This window comes from Eschscholzia californica, unplaced genomic scaffold (genome assembly GCF_041429995.1).
Source record: "Eschscholzia californica isolate CP2 unplaced genomic scaffold, dmEscCali1.0.p SCAF_1, whole genome shotgun sequence".
Classification (NCBI taxonomy): Eukaryota; Viridiplantae; Streptophyta; class Magnoliopsida; order Ranunculales; family Papaveraceae; genus Eschscholzia; species Eschscholzia californica.
Genome location: NW_028238198.1, coordinates 77,648,050 through 77,668,832, shown reverse-complemented (window position 1 = coordinate 77,668,832; position 20,783 = coordinate 77,648,050). Strand labels below are relative to the sequence as shown.

At 37.3% G+C, this 20,783-nt stretch overlaps 3 protein-coding genes and 1 pseudogene across 3 annotated transcripts; 3 read left to right on the top strand and 1 right to left on the bottom strand.

The window, feature by feature from the left end:
- Window positions 1-743: 743 nt before the first annotated feature.
- Window positions 744-4,582, top strand: LOC147569418 (endoglucanase-like). Its single transcript, XM_086655900.1, has 8 exons — window positions 744-1,038; window positions 1,283-1,495; window positions 1,920-2,120; window positions 2,277-2,354; window positions 2,525-2,677; window positions 2,968-3,076; window positions 3,303-3,469; window positions 4,140-4,582. The coding sequence occupies exons 1-8, from the start codon at window positions 799-801 to the stop codon at window positions 4,455-4,457; spliced, it is 1,479 nt and encodes a 492-aa protein (XP_086512026.1). The 5' UTR covers window positions 744-798; the 3' UTR covers window positions 4,458-4,582.
- A 3,005-nt stretch (window positions 4,583-7,587) lies between these two features.
- Window positions 7,588-9,396, top strand: LOC147569417 (exportin-2 pseudogene; annotated as a pseudogene).
- A 5,076-nt stretch (window positions 9,397-14,472) lies between these two features.
- LOC147569416 (3-methyl-2-oxobutanoate hydroxymethyltransferase 1, mitochondrial-like) lies at window positions 14,473-17,177 on the top strand. Its single transcript, XM_086655896.1, has 5 exons — window positions 14,473-15,021; window positions 15,677-15,883; window positions 15,995-16,141; window positions 16,669-16,722; window positions 16,812-17,177. Exons 1-5 carry the CDS (start codon window positions 14,617-14,619, stop codon window positions 17,055-17,057), a joined length of 1,059 nt encoding a protein of 352 aa, XP_086512022.1. The 5' UTR covers window positions 14,473-14,616; the 3' UTR covers window positions 17,058-17,177.
- A 593-nt stretch (window positions 17,178-17,770) lies between these two features.
- LOC147569415 (NADH-ubiquinone oxidoreductase-like protein) lies at window positions 17,771-19,319 on the bottom strand. The gene is made up of 2 exons (XM_086655897.1): window positions 18,948-19,319; window positions 17,771-18,192 (listed from the first exon to the last, which is right to left on the bottom strand). Exons 1-2 carry the CDS (start codon window positions 19,258-19,260, stop codon window positions 18,005-18,007), a joined length of 501 nt encoding a protein of 166 aa, XP_086512023.1. The 5' UTR covers window positions 19,261-19,319; the 3' UTR covers window positions 17,771-18,004.
- Window positions 19,320-20,783: the final 1,464 nt, after the last annotated feature.

Below are 20,783 nucleotides of genomic sequence, written 5' to 3'. Positions count from 1 at the left end.
ACTCGTGTCAGTAGGGCAGAAATACTTTCTCTCGCGCTGATTGTTCGAAATAAATTAACATGCTCTTAGCGAAAGTAGACTTCTCCTTGCTACACATACCCAATTTTAAAAATCACATTACTCAAATTTTTTTTGAGACATCGACAACGATCTACGTTAGTTGTCACAAGGTATTGATACATCATGAGGATATGATAAACACGATAACCGCCTAAGTTGAACCAATAATGGAGGATGCCTAGAGCCCAACAACATGAAAATGGCTTAAAGCCTGACAAACTTGTTACATTATTTATACCATTAGTAACCCAAAATTCAACAACCATGGATTCCACCTCCTCTGAAAATCGAACCTGGGGTCTTCAGAGTTTCGAAGTTTATGTCAACACTATCAACCATTTGGACAACCAAGTATTGACTTTACTCAATTTTAGTTGTAAGGAGGGTTTGAAAATTTTAATCTTCAAATTCAAATAAAAAATGATGAAAACAAATACGTCCAGATATGGGTGATAGTATCTTCTTACGCTACTTTCATCATTGCTGACTTAATTTCACCAGATTTATTTCACAACCTTCTTCACTCACGCCAACTTCCATTCCTCCATACTCTATGCATGACCATAGATTCCAAATGACCGAATTGTCTATGCTTCGTAAAACTTGCTTCAAATAAACTAAGGACATTTTGGGTACCAAAAATACATATAAATACGACTATCATATCTAAAATATAAGAGTAGGAGTTGTCGTATAACAAAAGAAAAAAAAGAAAGAATAGCCGCCTTAAGCTCTAGAATGGGTTGGGGTAGTATTATGATATCCGGTGTTATGTTGTGGTGTATTTGGGCTAGTCGGGTCATGTTGCCCGAGCTACAAGATGGACCACCACGGATGGCTGTGGTGTTGCTTGATTACAAAGATGCACTTGGGAAAGCGATACTATTCTTCGAAGGTCAACGCTCTGGAAAGTTGCCTCTGAACCAACGAGTCAAGTGGAGAGGCGACTCTGCACTCTCGGACGGACAGACAGAAAATGTATATCGATCTAGCGTTTGTACATGCGTGCAAAAACTCAATATTATGTTCCTTCATGATTATATATAAATACCCTTTATCACATATTTCATTTGATATTCTAAACTTAAAAAAGTGGCATTGTTAGAAAGCCCGAAAAAATAATGTTATTGCCTACCAGTAAAAGAAAAAACTCAAATCTAAAATGCAGTAAGACACAAAATTTTTGAAGTAACTAAAAATGGTGGGTTATTGATTTTGACAGGTGACATTAAGTGGTGGATACTACGACGCTGGCGACAACGTCAAGTTCGTGTGGCCTATGGCATTTAGTGTGACTCTGTTGAGTTGGTCTGCTGTCGAGTATAAGTCAGCATTATCATCATCGGAACAACTTAGCCACCTCCGGTCAGCGATCCAGTGGGGAGCCGATTTCATACTACAAGCTCACCCTTCACCTACCACATTCTATACTCAGGTCATCCTCACCTCTAGCTAGATCTCTTACATCATCTATATATAACCACGGCTTCTTATACATTTTTGGAATGCGGTGGAAATTTAACCACCTCTACAAAACTGTAAGCAAAATTTTTATTTTTCCCTCCATTTGCTCCCTCCCCTCGTCCTCCACCCTCCAGCTGATGTGGTGACGTCTCATTTGAGCATATTCTCTCTCCATTTGCTCTACGGTCAAGTGAGACGTCGTGACATCAGCCAGAGGGCCAAGGGAGCGAGCAAATGGAGGGAGGAATAGAATTTATTGTTCGAATATATTTCTAAGTTTTTGACATGAAATAACCACAGAATTTTCACCATGTCAAAACTGTGGTCTATTCATTTGAAAACGTAAAATATTATTTCATTACAAATTGTTCATTTTTATGGTTAAAATTTTGTAGGTGGGAGATGGGAATAGAGATCATGAATGTTGGGAGAGACCAGAAGACATGGACACACCAAGAACAGTTTATAAGATCACTTCTACTTCACCAGGCTCAGAGGTAGCAGCCGATGCTTCTGCTGCTCTTGCTGCTGCTTCTATTGTCTTCAAGAATGTTAACCCTAATTATGCTTCAAAACTTCTAACCCATTCTAAAATGGTAATTAACCCCGTTTAAATAATTTTAAATTAAGCTAGCTCGGCACGTTTATTATAATGACCCACTCAACACGCATATTTCACATGCGATTCTTTGTACATTTAGCATTTCCCTTTGTTTAAAGCTTTAATCAAGGGTTTATGTTTTTTTTTCCAGCTTTTTGACTTTGCCAATACCCACAGAGGATCTTATGGAGGTTCTTGCCCTTTCTATTGCTCCTACTCAGGATATCAGGTATTATTTCATTCTACTAATTAATCGAAATGGAAAATGTTGCTATGCCACCTCACCCGGCCAAGATTCACCCGAAGAGTCGTCCAGCATATATCATGGCTGACTCCATCCTTGTTATCCCAGTGTTCGAATCTTACTGTTTCGACTTCATCTTTTTTGTTGTGTGTAAGGATGAACTTTTGTGGGCTGCTGTTTGGTTATACAAAGCAAGTGGTGATAGTAAGTACTTGGCCTTCATTTCCAACAACCAAGGATGGAGTCAACCTATAAATGAGTTCAGTTGGGATAACAAATTTGCTGGTGTTCAAGTCTTACTTGCTAAGGTATTATTACTTGTTTTACCAACCATAACATAACAGTCTTAAGTACCCAGAAACCTGATCGAGCGATATTGTCCTCGATTAAGCACCATTACATGACATGGGGCTTTCTTCTGAATGTAAGCCCACTCCATAAGGCCTCATACAACCCAAGATACTGAAGCTGCACCTATATCTAAGCTAGACTCTGATCGCTCGTCAAAATGATGCGAGACTATACTACTAAACTTAAACATTGCAAATACACAATTGTGCATATTAGTATAGTTCTTGAATTATCGAATTCCGTGCAGGAATTTTTAAGAGGGAAGACAAATCTAGAAAAATTCAAGAATGATGCTAACTCGTTCGTATGTGTGTTGATGCCCGGAAGTAGCTCTGTACAAATCCGAACAACACCAGGTATCTCTGATTGTGTTTCTCTATTTTGTGAACTTTGATTTTCTACCACGGTTTGAAAGGGTTGTGACAAAATGGAAAAGATACACTTATACGAGAGAATTTGCATCGGTTTTTACACGAAAGTGATAGAGATAATAGGCATTGTAAGGAGTTCAACAAGTTGAGTTTAAGAAGTCAGCTTCTTTATACTACGGAAATAAAATTGAGTTTTGTAATTGTTTTGCAGGAGGGCTTTTGTACACAAGAGATAGTAGTAACTTGCAATATGTAACAACAGCTTCCATGGCTTTACTTGCCTACTCTAAAACCCTAAAAGAGAGTGGAATCAATGAAGTTCAGTGTGGATCTGTTAAGTTCTCTACCTCTCAAATCACGTCTTTTGCAAAATCACAGGTAATAGTTATATACTACTCTTATTAGCTTTACATATATTCATGGGTTTCATTTTTGTGACGACGGTCCATTAGTATAAGTTACCATTGGTGAGTGGGTTGAGTTAGTCAATGCCGACTTGTTTGCACTAAGAGATGGATGGATCAACCCTCGGCTCCCTAACTGTACATTAAAAAAAAGGAGAAGCAATAATTTGTTGTTGCCACTAAAGTTTTGTATGTTCCTACTGGAGACACAAAAATGTCAGCAACGGAGACACACCTACTAGAAGATCTACAAACTTGAGAAAAGTCGAAAATGTATTTTTTCCTTCAATACAATGGTGTTATGGTGCCCAAAGGACGTACGCTTCTCCTGACACCTTATGCACTGTGATAGTTCAATTTCTAAGAAAAAAAAACATTATGTTAGTTTAACATTGTTAAATGAGCATTCAAAGTCAGGGGGTGCTATGCCAGTACTTGGGTTGTGCAAATCCTTCTAGGATGGCCTTCGGTTCGGTCAACGCTAGGAACGAAGTTTGAGACTAACTAATGGTGCTTAATCGTAGACAATATCACCATATAGCTAGAGTTGAATAGTTTCAAACAATTTCTAGATCATTTCTTTTTTCCTACATACCCAACAAAGTTTGACTGAAAATTTGAAATGTCACATTTCCACTTTGCAGGTAGACTACATACTGGGACACAATCCAATGAAAATATCATATATGGTGGGTTTTGGCACCAACTATCCATTAAGACTACACCATAGAGCTGCATCCATTGCTTCTATCCATTCCCATCCAGGTAAGGTTGGTTGTGGCGATGGTCTCTCGTCGTGGTATTCTACTGAGAATCCAAACCCAAATACTCATATTGGTGCAGTTGTTGGAGGACCAGATATGAATGATCAATTCAGAGATGTCAGATCTGAATACAATCACTTGGAACCTACAACTTATATTAATGCAGCCATGGTTGGTTCTATTGGTGCTTTACTCTAAAACCTGGATGCGGGCACTGGGTTCGGCTCGAAACCAAATAAAAATTATAATAAACCCATAAATATTCATTATGATGATATGTAACTATATTACTATAAATCCGCCCTTGGTGTCTAGTTTCCTCATGAAACATGTATAAATAAATTAAGGCACTATTTATTTATACACGAAGAATAAATAAATAAATTAAGGTGATGTTCTCTTCTTGTTGTCTGAATCTAAATTGTCTTAATTTAAAATCAGGTGACTTTTTTTTTTCTACCAAATCAATAAATAAATTAAGGCACTATTTGTTTTTTCTTACCATGATTTTTTTTTTTCTAATGATGACTTTTATTCTTACATCTCATAAATGAAGAATGTTTTCTTAAACTATTTACAATCAGGTGGTGTTCTCTTCTTGTTGTATGAATCTGAATTGTCTTAATCAAATAGACTTTTAAAGAGTTTGAGGAGTTTTTTTTATTAAAGATCTCAAAAGTTTTAAGAGTTCGAGGAGCTTTTTTTATTAAAACTTTGAAGGGACTATAACTTTTATGTTCTAAAACTATTAAGTGCTAGGACATTTTTTTTAAAAATTTGAAATTTCCGAACCTTTTTTGTTAGATCTTGGGGGGTCCATAACTAAAATTATAGTTAGGAGTTTAGATATGATTTCATGTAATTTTCTTTTAGTTGATAACTCATTGTAAACCTGTAAATACCCATGTAGAATTCATGAATAAACACATGAGAAACTATTTTCTCATACTCTCCCTCTCCTATCAATTTCGGCCATAGCCGAAATACTCAAGGTCTGAGGTAATTACCTCTTCACATGGAGTTAAGTTCGATTTTTTTTCTTTTCAAGCAAACACCAATTTATTTCGTAATGTCAATTCCCACTGATGCTTCCTCTGATTATGTTCCCACTACACCACCACATTCCATTCCGGTGTTTGATGTTCACCATTCTGACTCACCAACTATGGTTCTTAACTCCTTTATTAACCAGAGATAACTATGCCTCCTGGTCAAGAGATATGAAGATGGCACTTCGTGCTAAAGAAAAGTTAGGGTTTGTTGATGGTTCAATTCCCAAACTCTCTTTTGCTTCTAAACTACACTCGTGGGAAAGGTGTATTGATGTTGTCGGTAGTTGGATTATCAACTCCGTTGCTCAAGACATTCGGTTTTCTATTCTCTATGATGATAATGCTGCCGATATATGGCGTAATCTTCATGATAGATTCTTTCAAACAAATGCACCAATTATTCGTTAAAGCTAGCATGTTATTTCTTCTTTCAAGCAAGAAGGAAACGATGTTTCTTCCTCCTTTACTCACCTTAAGTCTCTCAAAGATGAACTCCAAACTGTATTAGTTGTAGACCTATGTATTTGTGGACATGGGAGGTCGATTATTGGTCGTTTTAATCAAGAACGCGCCATGGAATTCCTTAAAGGACTCCATGACCGTTTTTCGGCAATTGAGAGTCAAATTTTGCTCCTGGACCCTTTTCCTTCAATCTTATGAATCAATTCACTCATTAAACAAGAAAAGGTCTAACAAAACATCATGACGACTACTTCCAACGGACCCGAGGTTGTTGCCCTTGATGTCCATCAGACCGACCAGCACCCTTCTTGGTCGAAAATATCAGACTGTCATTGACCTAAGTGTCCAAGACCGTTTTGTGAATATTGTCACCAATCCGGTCATGTTTAAGCAACATGTTTTCAGCTTCACGGCTATCCCAGACGAACAAACCCAGGAAACTGTGCAAGACCCAACCGAGCAGCTGGCCCACCCGCGACTATCATCCACGTCCCGATCGAATAGCAAACCTACCGGGGCTGCCTCTAGCCACCTCCCTATCTCAAGAACAATATCAAGGCCTGATGTCTCTTCTTGACCAACAACGCTACTCTATGGGCACCACCGTCCACTCCAATGGCCAAACCCGAACGGGGATCAACCTAACAGGTATTAAATTTCTCTCCTTTCCTCGGGTATTGATTCAGAAGTAGCAAAACTCATTTATTCCTCTTTATCTCGCTTTTCATTGGCGACAACGTAACGGCGTTGATTGTGTCGTTTGGTTAAACATTAGTTGAGGCATTGCCCCCTTTGCATACATTGCCTTTAACTATTTTAGTAATCGTCTTTAGCAAGGTTGCCTTTAACAACTTTAGATATTGCCTATAAAACCTCCCTTAGTTGATATGACAAACTCCGAAAAGCATTAGATCTTCGTCTAAAATTTATAAACTAAGATAAAATCTTCTCTGACTTAAGACTTATAAAACCTGAAACTAACCATATTAAACTAAAGAATTATTTTATTGATATAACTTCATGAACTAAACAACTAGTGAATCCTCTTCATATAGGGTTATGAAATTTTTTAATCGAAACAAACTCTAATGAACAAATTTTAACAAATAAAATACTAGTTTTCTAAACGTAATCAAATTCTAATAACAACTCTTAAATAAGTAAATACTGAAATCTCAGACTAAGAAAGTTTCCTAAAATATACAAAATAACTTTATGAAATCCAAGATTCTCGGAAGATTTTATGAGAATTCTCCCTCCATAGTTATAACTCATTCAAGAAACCTATAAATACCCATACTCTGTTTTTGCTCGCTCTCTCTCACTCTGTTTTGCTCTCTCTCTCTCGCCTATCAATATCGGCCATAGCCGAAATACTAAAGGTCTGAGGTAATTACCTCTTCACACATATATCTATACAACAATGGAGTGGAATCAGGAAACCCTAGAAGCCCTATCGCAAACCTTCTTTCAAACATTTTCTTTCGATCAAGAAACCCGTCGTGGAGCTGAATCTTTCCTTTCCGAATCTGCCGAACGCCCAAACTTTGCCCTAGCCGTCCTCCGCCTCATCGCTGAGCCATCTGTAGATGATAACGTTCGTCAATCTGCTGCTATTAACTTCAAAACCCATCTTAAATACCGATGGGTTCCATTAGATACTTCTAATAATACCCATCTTTCTGCTACTCCTTTAACCCCAATTTCCGACACTGAAAAGGAACAAATCAAAACCCTAATTGTTCCTCTAATGCTTTCGTCGGGTCCTCGGATTCAGAGTCAACTTAGTGAAGCTTTAGCTGTAATTGGTAAACATGATTTCCCTAAATCATGTTGAGTTTATTCGAAGGGATATGGAGGGGAGTGACCTTGATACAAGGAGAAGGATTGCCTGTGAGCTCCTGAAAGGGATTGCTTTCAATTACAAAAGTGAGGTTACTTCCATGGTTGGGGAACAGATAAGAAATATGTTGGCTGCATTTGCAGCTAATCCAGCTGAGAATTGGAAAGAGAAGGATTGTGCTATATACTTGGTTGTGTCCCTTGCAACGAACAAGGCTGGTGTCAGTTCAGTTTCAACTGATCTTGTTGATGTCGGGAGCTTTTTTGGGACGGTTATAATCCCAGAGCTTCAAAGTCAGGATGTCAATGGGTTTCCAATGTTGAAGGCCGGTGCTTTGAAGTTCTTTACAGTATTCCGAAATATGATACCAAAGCATGTCGCAATTGGGCTGATGCCTGATGTGATAAGGTTTCTCACTTCAGAGTCAGTTGTGGTGCACTCTTATGCTGCAAATTGCTTTGACAAGCTCTTGCTTGTCAAGGATGGATGAAAGACGGCCAAGGTTTACTTCTACTGATATCAATCCGTTCCTTTCAATACTCCTGACCAACCTTTTCAACGTTCTTAAGTATCCAGAATCCAAAGAGAATCAATATGTAATGAAATGCATCATGAGGGTTCTGGGAATAGCGGATTTTTCAAGAGTGATAGCCGGAGCTTGTATTGCCGGTTTGACATCTATCCTCAGTGATGTTTGTGCAAATCCAAAGAACCCTGTGTTCAATCACTATCTGTTTGAAGCAGTGGCAGGATTGGTCCAGCGTGCTTGTGACAAAGACCCTTCTTTGATCTCAGCCTTTGATGCCAGTCTTTATCCGATTCTTGTCCACATCCTCGCTAATGAAGTTACTGAATTCTGGCCTTATGCTTTCCAGCTCTTGGCACAGCTAGTCGATCTGAATAAGCCACCCCTGCCACAGACCTATATGCAGATTTTTGAAGTTCTCCTCAATCCCGAGTCCTGGAAGAAATCAGCCAATGCCCCAGCTCTTGTTAGATTGCTTCAGGCCTACCTGAAGAAGGCGCCTGATGAACTGAATAGAGAGGGCAGACTTAGCCAGGTGCTTGGGATATTTAGCAAACTTATCGATGTATCGAGTACAGAAGATTTAGGTTTCTATGTGCTCAATACTGTTACAGAGAATCTCAGTTACAACGTGATTTTGCCCTATGTTAGTCATATATGGGAGGGCACTTATTACACAGCTACATAGTCGTCGTGCTGGGAAATTTGTGAAGTCATTGGTGATATATATGTGTCTATTCCTGGTCAAGCATGGATCTGCAACACTTGTAGATTCTATTAACACTATTCAGGGCAATTTATTTAAAGAAATTCTCGTGCAGTTCTGGATCCTGAATCTTAAGATGATCACTGGATCGATTGAGTTGAAGTTAACTTCAGTTGCTTCAACAAGACTTCTTTGTGAATCTCCCATCATCCTGAATGATGCTGCTACATAGGGAGGACTTCTGAATAGCATTGTCACTTCTTTCTCGACCAGAAGAAGATAGGGTAGATGAAGAACCAGAAATGCCGGAAATTGGAGAGAATACAGGTTATAGTGCTACATTTGTTCGTCTACACAATGCCGGAAAGAAGGATGAAGATCCTGTTAGCGAAATTAGAGATCCGAAAGAGTTGTTATTAACTTCATTGGCGAGACTTGCAACTCAGAGTCCTGGAATGTACCCAACCATCATAAAAAGTTCTCTGGAACCAGTAAACCAAGAGGCATTGCTCCAGCTTCGCAGCACCTATAATTGCTCCATAGTCTGAGTGAGTTATTTAACCCTTTAAAGTTACATATTATTATTTCCACATCATTTCTTTTTTCCTACACACCCAGCAAAGTTTGACTGAAAATTTGAAATCTCACATTTCCTCTTTGCAGGTAGACTACATACTAGGACATAATCCAATGAAAATATCATATATGGTGGGTTTTGGCACCAACTATCCATTAAGACTACACCATAGAGCTGCATCCATTGCTTCTATCCATTCCCATCCAGGTAAGGTTGGTCGTGGCGACGGTCTCTCGTCGTGGTATTCTACTGAGAATCCAAACCCAAATGCCCATATTGGTGCAGTTGTTGGAGGACCAGATTGGAATGATCAATTCAGAGATGTCAGATCTGAATACAATCACTTGGAATCTACAACTTATGTTAATGCAGCCATGGTTGGTTTTATTGCTGCTTTACTCTAAAACCCGGATGTGGAACAAAAACTATAATAAACCCATAAATAATCATTATGATGATATATAACCATATTACTATAAATCCGCCCTTGGTGTCTAGTTTCCTCATGAAACATCGTGTATAACCAGACTGTTTTTCTATGAAATCAATAAATAAATTAACGCAGTATTTGTTTTTTCTCAGACGCTGATGACTTTTTTTTAAGTTTTTTTTTTTGATGAAACAACGTGTATAACCAGACTGTTTTTTTTAAGTTTTTTTCTTTTTGATGATACATCGTGTATAACCAGACTGTTTTTCTATGAAATCAATAGATAAATTAAGGCAGTATTTGTTTTTTCTTAGACGCTGATGACTTTTTTTTAAGTTGAAATAAGTTTCTATTCTGACATCTCATAAATGAAGAATGTTTTCTTAAATTATTTACAATCAGGTGGTGTTCTCTTCTTGTTGACCGAATTGTCTTAATCAAATAGACTTATGATCAACCTTAATTAGTAATTCAAACAAATCAGACGTCACGCTTACTTTTCAGACAATACAAACAGTTTTAGAATCTAACTTGAGCCAATTCAGATCACGACTAAATTTCATGGCCACACATGACACATGAGATGAGAGGGTTGTCCAGCGGGTTGTGCCAGTCAACCCGTGCACAACCTGCGGGCTGGCCTCTCATCTGAATTCTGATATATTTTCCCATTCTCACTCTCTCTCTCTCTTTCTCTCTCTAAACTCTCATCTGTTTCTCTCTCTGCTTCTGCTCATTAATTAAATATTTGCCTTCACTCGATTTTGTTCCTCTTTTGACTATCCTCTCTCTATCTTTTTTTTGTCCGTCTTCACTGTCTATCTCTCTCTAAACGCTCATTTGTTTCTCTCTCTACTTCTGCTCGTTCATCGAGTATTCGCCTCGCCTTCACTCTGGTTTTGTTTATCTTTCGATTTCTTTATTTTACATTTCTATTTTCTCATATCCAGACCTTTCCCCTTTCTTAAAACCCTAGAAATCACAAATTATCATTTTGATGCAGGGAGATTTTCAAAAGATATTTCAAGTATCTTGGATATTCTAAGATCTAGTTATTTTAGTAGTCTACTATATTTGTTAGTAGAGAATTATTATTTTTAGTTGTTTTCTAGTTTTAGGAAACTATCTAATCTAGATTATAGTATTTCGTATTCAATATTTGTCAAGTTTACTGACTTGACCATCGGAGCTCCCTTTGGTTGTCACCATCCCGGTGTCCCAGAGATCTTACAGTCACGTGTGTTTCATTTCTTGCCAAACTAGGTTAAAGTTCAAAGACGTCGTCAGTGCCCATAAAATATTAACAGGTGAAGGTCTGACTTTCGGTCAACGACCCGATCCTCTTGACTTCTGGACCCGCGATCTCGGCCCCCTCACACACACCCTAACCAACCTATTAATAGGGAACGTGTTGAGGGATTCACCCACAACCGAGCTTTTATAGAGACGAAGGCAGAGCACCACCAATTCGACAATATGGACACGAAGGAAACAATTATCAAAACCACATATACCATCGCAGAGATTACGATGAATACAAAATAAAGGCAGAGATACCACTCTTTAATGGCTATTTGCCGATCAAAGAGTTCCTTTATTAGTTACAAGAGGTCGAACAACAAGTGGATATGTCATCTATTATTCCTAGCGAACAGATGGTGAAGATTATTGCTTGTAGACTCAAAGGTAGTGTTGTTACTTGGTGGGATCAGTTACAATGTCAAAGAGTGGGACAAGGAAGGGCTCCCGTCTAGAATTAGTCGTCCATGAATGATAACTTGAGGGAAAGGTTTTTACCCTTGATTATCAACATCAGGACCTACCAGAACTGTAGACAAGGGTTGCATTCGGTGGGTACGGACTACGAGGAGTTTTTTAGATTGGCCCAAAGAAACATTATGGATAACGTGTTAGAATCAAATGATGTCTTAGTGGATCGTTTTTTGAACGGACTAACATTTAGTTTGAGAGAAAATATTACAATAGTTACAGTTAGGACGATTCAAGATGCATACAACTTGCCTTTAAAAGTTGAAGCTAATTGAGAACGGGACTATAGAAACTCTGGATTTCAGAGAGAAGAAAAACTTCGCTTTAATACAAAAAATTTAAACAAGCTCCCGTACAGAATGTTGAACCACAAAAAATTGTCACCATAGACAATTCAAATAAGATTATTCATGAAGCAGAATCCGACGTTATTGTGTTCGAGGATACATCTCCTAATATCAATTTACACAATGAGGGTTTTGTTTCCAAAGAAGTGGTTCAACAAATTGAACCAAAGGAAGTTGTTCAAAAAATTGAGACAAAGGACATTGTTTAGGTAGCTGAATCAAACGAAGATGAAAAATTTTGTAAGTCGGACCTTAACCCAATTGATTTTCCTTCATACGAAGATCTGTTTTCAGTGTTTTGTGAACCTCAAGTTGTTTCACATGGAGTGGTTTGTAATTGTATCGAAAGTTCTTCATCAAAGTTCGTAACTTTTAATCTCCATATTCATGACCTTCACAAGCATATTTTTGGGGTGAAAATGGAGTTTGACTCGCATAATAATTATAGTTAGAAATGTTTTTGTGATCTAATAAAGTCTTCGGTCCAATCTGAGAGTTTGATGATTCCCATGCACAATTCACGAAAAAATTATCTCAATGGTGTACAATCGAGACGGGTTTCTTTGAAGCGGAAGAGAATTATTTTTAGTAGTATAATATTTCAAAAGATTATTTTGGATATCTTAAATCTAATTATTTTAGTATTACAATATTTTTGTTAGTAGAGAATTATTATTTTTAGCAGTTTTATATTTTTAAAGAACTACTAAGTTTTAGATTATGGTATTTTGTTTACTTAGATGTTGTTATTAAAAGAGTTAATTCCTATATGGTCCCCTACTTTGTGACCAGCTTCCTTCATGGCTCCTTTTTTTCGTAAATTCAAATATGGCCTCCTATTTTCAAGAAAATGTCATTACTACCCTTCTTAATTCTAAATTTAAAACATTAAAAAAAAGTTATTTCCAGCTCACCCCTCTCTCTCTCTCTCTCCACCTCACCCCTCTCTCTCTCCAATTCACCTCTCTCTCTCTCTCTCCAACTCACCCATCTCTCTCTTCAACTCACCTCTCTCTCTCCAACTCACCTCTTTCTTCTCTGGCAAGGTCGTCGGCCGGAAAATTTTAGAGAGAGATAGGAGGGAGAAATATATTTTTTTTTTTTAGGTTTGAAGGTCGCCGGTCAGAAAATTTTCCGACCGGCGACCTTGTCGGAGAAGAAAGAGGTGAGTTGGAGAGAGAGAGGTGAATTGGGGAGAGAGAGGGGTGAGGTGGAAATAACTTTTTTTTTAATGTTTTAAATTTAGAATTAAGAAGGGTAGTAATGACATTTACTTGAAAATAGGGGGTCATATTTGAATTTACGAAAAAAAGGGGCCATAAAGGAAGCTGGTCACAAAGTAGGGGGCCATATAGGAATTAACTCTTATTAAAATTTGATTAGGTTTAGGAAACTAATCAGTACTTTATTTATTTGAAATTGCTTTTTGAGTTTTAGTAGGTTAAGAAAACACTGATGGTGCGTTTGGTTGCAGGATTCATGAATCCACGGATTCATGAGTCCTTGGGATTCATGATTCCACGGATTCATGAATCCAAATGGTTTCTTTTGGTTTGTTTGGTAACCAATAAGAATTCTAGGATTCTTGATTTCTTCATTTAAAATCCTTTGGTTTGTTTGTCTATTATACTTGGATTCTTATGAAATAAAATTTTAATTAAAATAATATCCTTCAAATTTATGAATAATATCCCGAAAACAAAATCTCATCCAAATATTGTCTCTAGGTAACTGAAATTTCATGAAACCTATTTTTCTCCGGTAACTGAAATTTCATGAAACCTATTTTTTTTCACGAAAATTTCAAAAATAGTAATTTCTTTCTACAAAATAATTATTTTAAAAATATTATTTTTTTTAAATCATTATTTTTTCGCAAATTATTATTTTTTTCAAAATCATCATTTTTTCAAAAATCATTATTTTTGCAAAAATCATTATTTTTTAAAAACATTCTTTTTTTAAAAAAAATTATTCATTCTACAAAATAATTATTTTTCAAAAATAATGATTTTTGAAAAAAATAGTGATTTTTGAAAAAAAAATGATTTTTGAAAAAAAAATGATTTTTAAAAAAAATGTGATTTTGAAAAAAAAATGATTTAAAAAAAATAATGGATTTTTTAGAAAAATAATGATTTTTTTAAAAAAATAATGAGTTTTGGAAAAAATAATAATTTTTGAAAAAATAATAATTTTTGAAAAAAGTAATGATTTTTTAAAAGAATAATGATTTTTATTATTTTGTAGAAGGGAAATAAATTTTTGTTGATTTTAAGTTTGAAATTTAGGTTTATTAATCCAAAATCCTAGCAAATCCTAGGGGGTAGGGTGAGATTTTGGTCCAATACAAATTTTGGAATTAGGAATCCTTAGGATTCAAGAGTCATAGGATTCTTGGTAGCCAAACAGACCAAGGATTCATGATTCCTACCAAATTCTACTTTTGATAGGAATCCTACTTAGGAATCCTGCAACCAAACACACCATGAGAGTTGAGACTATATAAGGGGATCCAGCGGGCTGTGCCAGTCAACCCGTCCACAACCCGCGGACTGCCCTCTCATCTGAATTCTGATATATCGGTAACTGTACGTACACACAGAATTTCTGTTCTATCTACCAGACCTCTCGGGAAACGAAAATGGCGATTTCTTCCCTCCTATCGAAAACTTCATCATCTCTCTTTCTCCGTCACCTAAGATGTATGAGTAATGTACCAGAAAACACAGTCTACGGTGGTCCAAAATCACAAAACCCTAATCAAAGAGTAACCCTAACTCACTTAAGACAGAAGTATCGTAAAGGAGAACCAATTACAATGGTAACAGCTTATGATTATCCATCAGCTGTTCATCTAGATGAAGCAGGAATTGATATATGTTTAGTTGGTGATTCAGCTTCAATGGTTGTTCATGGTCATGATACTACTCTTCCTATATCTCTTGATGAAATGCTTGTTCATTGTCGTTCTGTTTCTCGTGGTGCTAAAAGACCTTTACTCATTGGTGATCTTCCTTTTGGTACTTATGAATCAAGTACACATCAGGTAGTATAACAACTCAATTTTGGGGTTTTCTAGAAAGAGAATGGTGTTCAATTATGCTTAATCCAAACCTAATCATGTAAAAATTAATAGAAAAACAGAGACCCCCAAGAAGAAAATTTCAATTTTAGTTGCTTATGTAGTATTATTATTTTTGTAAGTCAGATCTGAAATATGACTCGATGTCTAAATTGGTTCATGTCTGATTTTAGAATGTTTGTATTTGTCTTACTTGCCGAATAACGATTATGGTGATTTCCGGTCCGTACGAGTCAGACGATTCAGATTTAAACGAGTCTGAATCAGACAATGAGAAGAAACTAACTCCAGCGTTCTTTTTTTTGACAAAGGAGATCTGAAATCTGACTTGAGGTCTGAATTGACTTGAGTCTGATTTGAGAATGTTAGTCTATGTCTTATTAGTGGTGTCTGACACTTAACTAGTTGGAACTGATTCGGTTTAACTTTGGATCCATTTGATTCAGAATATTCCAATTCAGACGAGTCAGAAAGGTCGGCCTCCACAACACTAGAAAAGAACAAACACCATAGTTGGATAGATAGAGAGTCTGATTGCTCCTTGATGGAGTTCTGGTAAAGAGGAATGTGATTAAATAATGCTAGAATTGATGGAAATCATGGAATTTGAAATGTGCAGGCAGTAGATACAGCAGTTAGGGTTCTTAAAGAAGGAGGGATGGATGCAATTAAGTTAGAAGGAGGAGCTCCTTCAAGGATAACAGCAGCTAAAGCTATTGTTGAAGCTGGAATTGCAGTTATGGGTCATGTTGGATTAACTCCTCAAGCCATTAGTGTTCTTGGTGGATTTAGACCTCAAGGGAAGAATATTTCAAGTGCTTTAAAGGTTCTCTTTCTTTCTTTATGTATTTGATCATCTTGAATGGCTATATTTGTGTGTTTGTGTGTGTGAATCTTGAAAATATCTTGAGATTAATTAACATGTATTTTGGTGCAGGTTGTGGAGACGGCAGTGGCTTTGCAGGAAGCTGGGTGCTTCTCCATTGTGCTTGAATGTGTACCTGCACCAGTAGCTGCAGCAGCAACATCTGCCCTTCGAATTCCTACTATTGGTATTGGGGCTGGTCCTTCCTGCAGTGGTCAGGTAAGCGTTTCGAAAACCTAACGACTTTAGCTCAAATATAGTAGAACGATGTCCGGGGAAATCGTTCATGTGTGTCTACATATATAGACAGATCTGCATGACTGCATGAATGTACATATGGGGTATACCAAGGACTCTGGTCTTTATAGTATCCTGGAAGATCCGCATGTTTGTCTGTATGCACAAATGTACTTATGGGGCATAACCAGGACTCCTGCATGTTCTTTGTAGTGGCCCGGAAATCTGGAAGATCCAAATAAGTTGCAGTCTCTGAAATTTACATGCATCTACGCCTATTATCGGTTTTCTTTGCCGATTCACACGGGCAGTTGCGCTTTTTATGTTGTTTAGAGTTGTATTATATACTCTCTTGGTGTCTTTTTCTCAAACTGAATCATAGAATTAGTGTAGATGCATAACCATTGAGAAAACTGAGATTTTCTAAACACAACATCAAGTTTTGATTTGTTTAAAAAAAAACATCAAATTTTGATTTGATATACTTATAACTCTACATCTCAATGCAGGTTCTAGTTTACCATGATCTCTTAGGAATGATGCAACACCCACATCACGCAAAGGTTCGTACAAGAATTATCTCTGTGAACTGTGTTTCTACTCAAATGGCACGAATAAGTTTCCACGGATATAATGTTCTCAAATTTTGCAGGTTACCCCAAAGTTTTGTAAGCAATATGCGAGGGTAGGCGATGTTATCAATAAAGCTCTTTCAGAATACAAAGAAGAGGTAACGAATAAATCGTTTCCAAGTCTTGCTCACTCCCCGTACAAAATGAGTGATTCTGATGTAGATGGGTTCTTGAGTGAGTTAGAGAAGATGGGTTTGGGCAAAGCAGCTTCTTCTGCAGCAGCAGCAGCTGAGAAGTCTGAACCAGCTGAAGGTGGAGTGCCCTAAATTATAAGAATAAAGATCCAGGCCCTTAAAATGTAAACACGAGTTGAATGTTTGTCGTTTTCAAGTAAACAAGTGTCCAAAGTAATGTTGAAACACCACAAAATAATAATTTTTGAAGCATATCATATTGTATTCGACTATATTCTCATCTGCTAACATATCAAAACCTGGCAAATTTAAGGTATAAGTTCTTCAAATTCTGCATTCCTTGCAAAAGAAAAAAAACTGGCAGGTAGGAAGTTTTGAGTAAGTGGATGGTTTTTTGGGTACATATTCATAATTCATGTCTTCTAGTCTCAAAAGATTAATCCCCAATTTTTTCAAAAATGCTCCATTCTCCACTCTTGAGCACTATCATGTGCCCTAAAATTGTGAGTGCCAACTTCTGTTATGTTAGGGTCGGTTGACACTTATACTCGGGGAGTTAATAGTGGGTCGGTCGACACTTCTACTCAGAGAGTTAATAGTCGGTCAACACTTCTACTGGGAGAGCTAATAGTTGGTCGACGTTTCTACTGAGATAGTTAATACTCGGTCGACACTTCTACTGAGAGAGTAAATGATTTATCAACCGGCAGAAACATCATAATTTGGAAGTATTAAATAGGAATCTTCCTTCTTTCTCTGTTATTAGAGATGAACAGAGACTTGTCAACCAACACTACGAGAAGAAATCAATATATTCCAAATTAAGATGGCAGTAGAATTGAACATTCCCAAAGTGAAATTTATTCTAGTTTAGTCTTCCACAAAATTCAGAAACAATAATTAGACAAAAGAGTAACTGCAAATTCCTTATACCTGCTCAGGTTCATCTAATCAGTTACTTGAGTTGTTGGGGATTAATGAGGCTTTGAGGCAATCCAACAAAGCTCGAGCGACATCAACCCATTTATGTTTCACGAAGATAAAACAGAAGTACAAACCAAGGAGTTAGATTACTCCACTTATTTCGACTCACTAGAAGAGATGGCTGGCTCATCTTTCTTTGGGGTAGAAGTAATTGCCTCCAATGTCTTGAAAAACTCCTCTGGCAGTGGACCTGGTCGATGAAGAGGGACATGCTTAGGAACTGGAGCATCGTTTTCGATAACCTCGCATTCATAGTCGTCTGGAACACCCCATGGATCCCATTCTGCACTCCAATGTATTCAAAAGCAAATTATATCAGACTCGTATAAGTTCTGCCATGGAACCAACATAACGAGATATCTTTATAGACATGAATCCCATTAAATTTCTTCTAACCCACCAAACATGGAAACCAGTAAGTATATCAATACCCCATCCTACTACAAGTATCAGTCCGCCCGATCCACCCGAGTAATTTGTGAAGGTAAGCGGGATCGAGAGTAGACAAAGCCGATCCACATATCGAACGCTCGAGTGGCCAAATTAAGGACTTCAACCTAAAGTGATGCTTATGGGCGTGACAACGAGTGTGCGGAAAGAGTGTCTAACACGGAAAAAGATCTAAACATGAGCATCTATGTTACATGGGTTTAAACAAAATCAACACATTAATAGTTCAAAGCTTTGATCGCAATCGGTGTTCATCCTTCAACAAACAATATTATCATTGTGAGAGAAAGGAGTTGCTCTAAACCACTGAGAGCTCAACCACAAATCAAAAAATTCTTTTCGAATGGTTCTTCTTAGGAACCCACATTGAACATCTAGGAAGAAACCCTAGGAGGAAACCACATTGAAAATGCAATTCAAGTATTGAATCTTTCCTCTATGAAAAGAATTTCAAATCCCTATATTGATGTGTACAAGAACCATCTATTGTCAAACCAAGCCATAATAATAAATTGAAGTGGGAATAACTAATATGTGAAAAATTAGGGCATAAAACAGTCAATTGATTGAGGAGAAATGGGTAATTACCGATCATCTTGGAGATGAGTTTGAGTTCATCTTGAGCTTCTTCAATGAGCTCCTCAACTTGACCACAACCGAGTTTCTTCTCGATCTGTTCCCAATCTTCTTCTTCCTCGCAAACTTTCAATCTGTGTTTAGTGAAGCTTTCAACAGCTTTTCTGTAACCCTCATCTTCAGGAACGGCTTGAATCTCTTTAAGGGTTTTGTTGTAAAGTGAGATCAACACTTCTCTTGCATTTGGAACTACATCTAGTCCAACGATTCCTGTTGTTTGCTTAACCCTCGCCAATAATGGCCCTGCAAATCTACGAAGAAACATCTCTCTCTCTCTCTCTCTCTCTCTCTCTCTAGAAATGAGAACGAAGATCGATTCTATGGCGTTTTTCTTTTTTTTTCTTTTGTGGGCCTGCTAATTTGAGCTTGGGCCAATAATACAATAGAGTTCTATAGGCACTCCGGTTCTTAATTTGGTGTGTATAAATTGAAGGTAGTGTAGATGGCTTTTAGAGAACCTCTAAATGGCTTTCAAGAGCAACTACAATGTTGAGTAGGGCTGGGCTCCCAAACTTGAGCCTAGCCCCAACATGCTCCAACTGGGGAGCCCAGGGACTGGGGAGCCTAGGTTGAGGGGCTCCTTGCCCTATTTGTGTTATCATTGAGGACTACCACCCCCCTCCCATCCTCCCGGGCTCCCATTCTCTCTCTAGAATAATATCAATTTAAATTTTATATTTGGAGTTAATAAATTATAGTTACAAATTGACATCAAACGTGCATAATTTAGATTTGGAGCGCTGGTTAAAAACCCGAAATTAGAATTGAAAAAAATAAGGAGCTTTCTAAATTCATGGGCTCCCAAATTAAGAGTCTGAGCCTCTATATTGAACTTGCTCTAAGTGTTCAAGTGTCAATATAATGATGTATAAATTTCATAGTCTTTCTCACAAAAAAAGAAAAGGTAAACAATGGCCATTTCACTTCGTCTTTTTTTTTGTTGAACTGGCCACTTCACTTCGTAGTACAACTCTTTAGAAAATTACTCTACCCCAATAATGAGATTTGTACAAAGATTAGATTAATGTGTGAGAGAAGAAAACATAAAAAGGAGATTTAGAAGTAGAAATTGAGAAAGAAGAAAAACAACTCCGCGTATCACGTTATCTGTGTCATTTCTCAAAAAGAAACTCTATAAATTTCGAGATATAAAATACTTATTTTCTGTTAAATTCAATTAGACACGACAACCTTATGGTAACCAAAAAGTATAGGTATGATATGTTTTTTTTTCTGTTAAGGATATAGGTAGGGGTGGGAATCGGGCGGGTTCGGACGGGCTCGGGCAATATAGAGTCGGGCTCGGGCGGATCGGGCACGAGTATGCCTAGCCCGCGTGTAAGTGTCGGGTGGATCGGGCCGGACAGAAGTCTCCATATCAGGGCCCGTAGCCCGTCCGAGCCCGCCTGCCCGAGCGGGCTCCGTCGGACTCGGGCCGGACGGGCTCGGGTAATTTTACTTAAAAAAATATTTAAAAAAAATAAGAAAAACCCTAAGTTCCAAGTTCATTCACAAGAAAAGTTACCCATCTCTTCAATCACCAATTTTCTTCAATAATCATATTGGTTCATCTCTCATCAACCACCCATTTTCTTTAATAGACACTCTTGCCATCATCCATCTCTATTTTCAATCATCATGTTTTCATTCATTCATTTATTGTTAACTTTAAATCTCAAAATGATGGGGAGATTTTGTTGTAAAACAAGCTATGAATAAAAAACAACCACAACAAAAAACAAAATAATCATCATCAATCACAGAAATAGTTACATCTCATTACATATC

Bases quoted from the DNA above. Each gene is read 5' to 3' on its own strand.
- LOC147569418 (XM_086655900.1), top strand. From the start codon at position 799: ATGGGTTGGGGTAGTATTATGATATCCGGTGTTATGTTGTGGTGTATT. The intron at 1,039-1,282 runs GTATATCGATCT...TGATTTTGACAG, and splicing joins CGGACGGACAGACAGAAAAT to GTGACATTAAGTGGTGGATA. The intron at 3,077-3,302 runs GTATCTCTGATT...ATTGTTTTGCAG, and splicing joins ACAAATCCGAACAACACCAG to GAGGGCTTTTGTACACAAGA.
- LOC147569416 (XM_086655896.1), top strand. From the start codon at position 14,617: ATGGCGATTTCTTCCCTCCTATCGAAAACTTCATCATCTCTCTTTCTC. The intron at 15,022-15,676 runs GTAGTATAACAA...TGAAATGTGCAG, and splicing joins ATGAATCAAGTACACATCAG to GCAGTAGATACAGCAGTTAG. The intron at 15,884-15,994 runs GTTCTCTTTCTT...ATTTTGGTGCAG, and splicing joins ATATTTCAAGTGCTTTAAAG to GTTGTGGAGACGGCAGTGGC.
- LOC147569415 (XM_086655897.1), bottom strand. From the start codon at position 19,260: ATGTTTCTTCGTAGATTTGCAGGGCCATTATTGGCGAGGGTTAAGCAA. The intron at 18,193-18,947 runs GTAATTACCCAT...ATTGGAGTGCAG, and splicing joins ACTCATCTCCAAGATGATCG to AATGGGATCCATGGGGTGTT.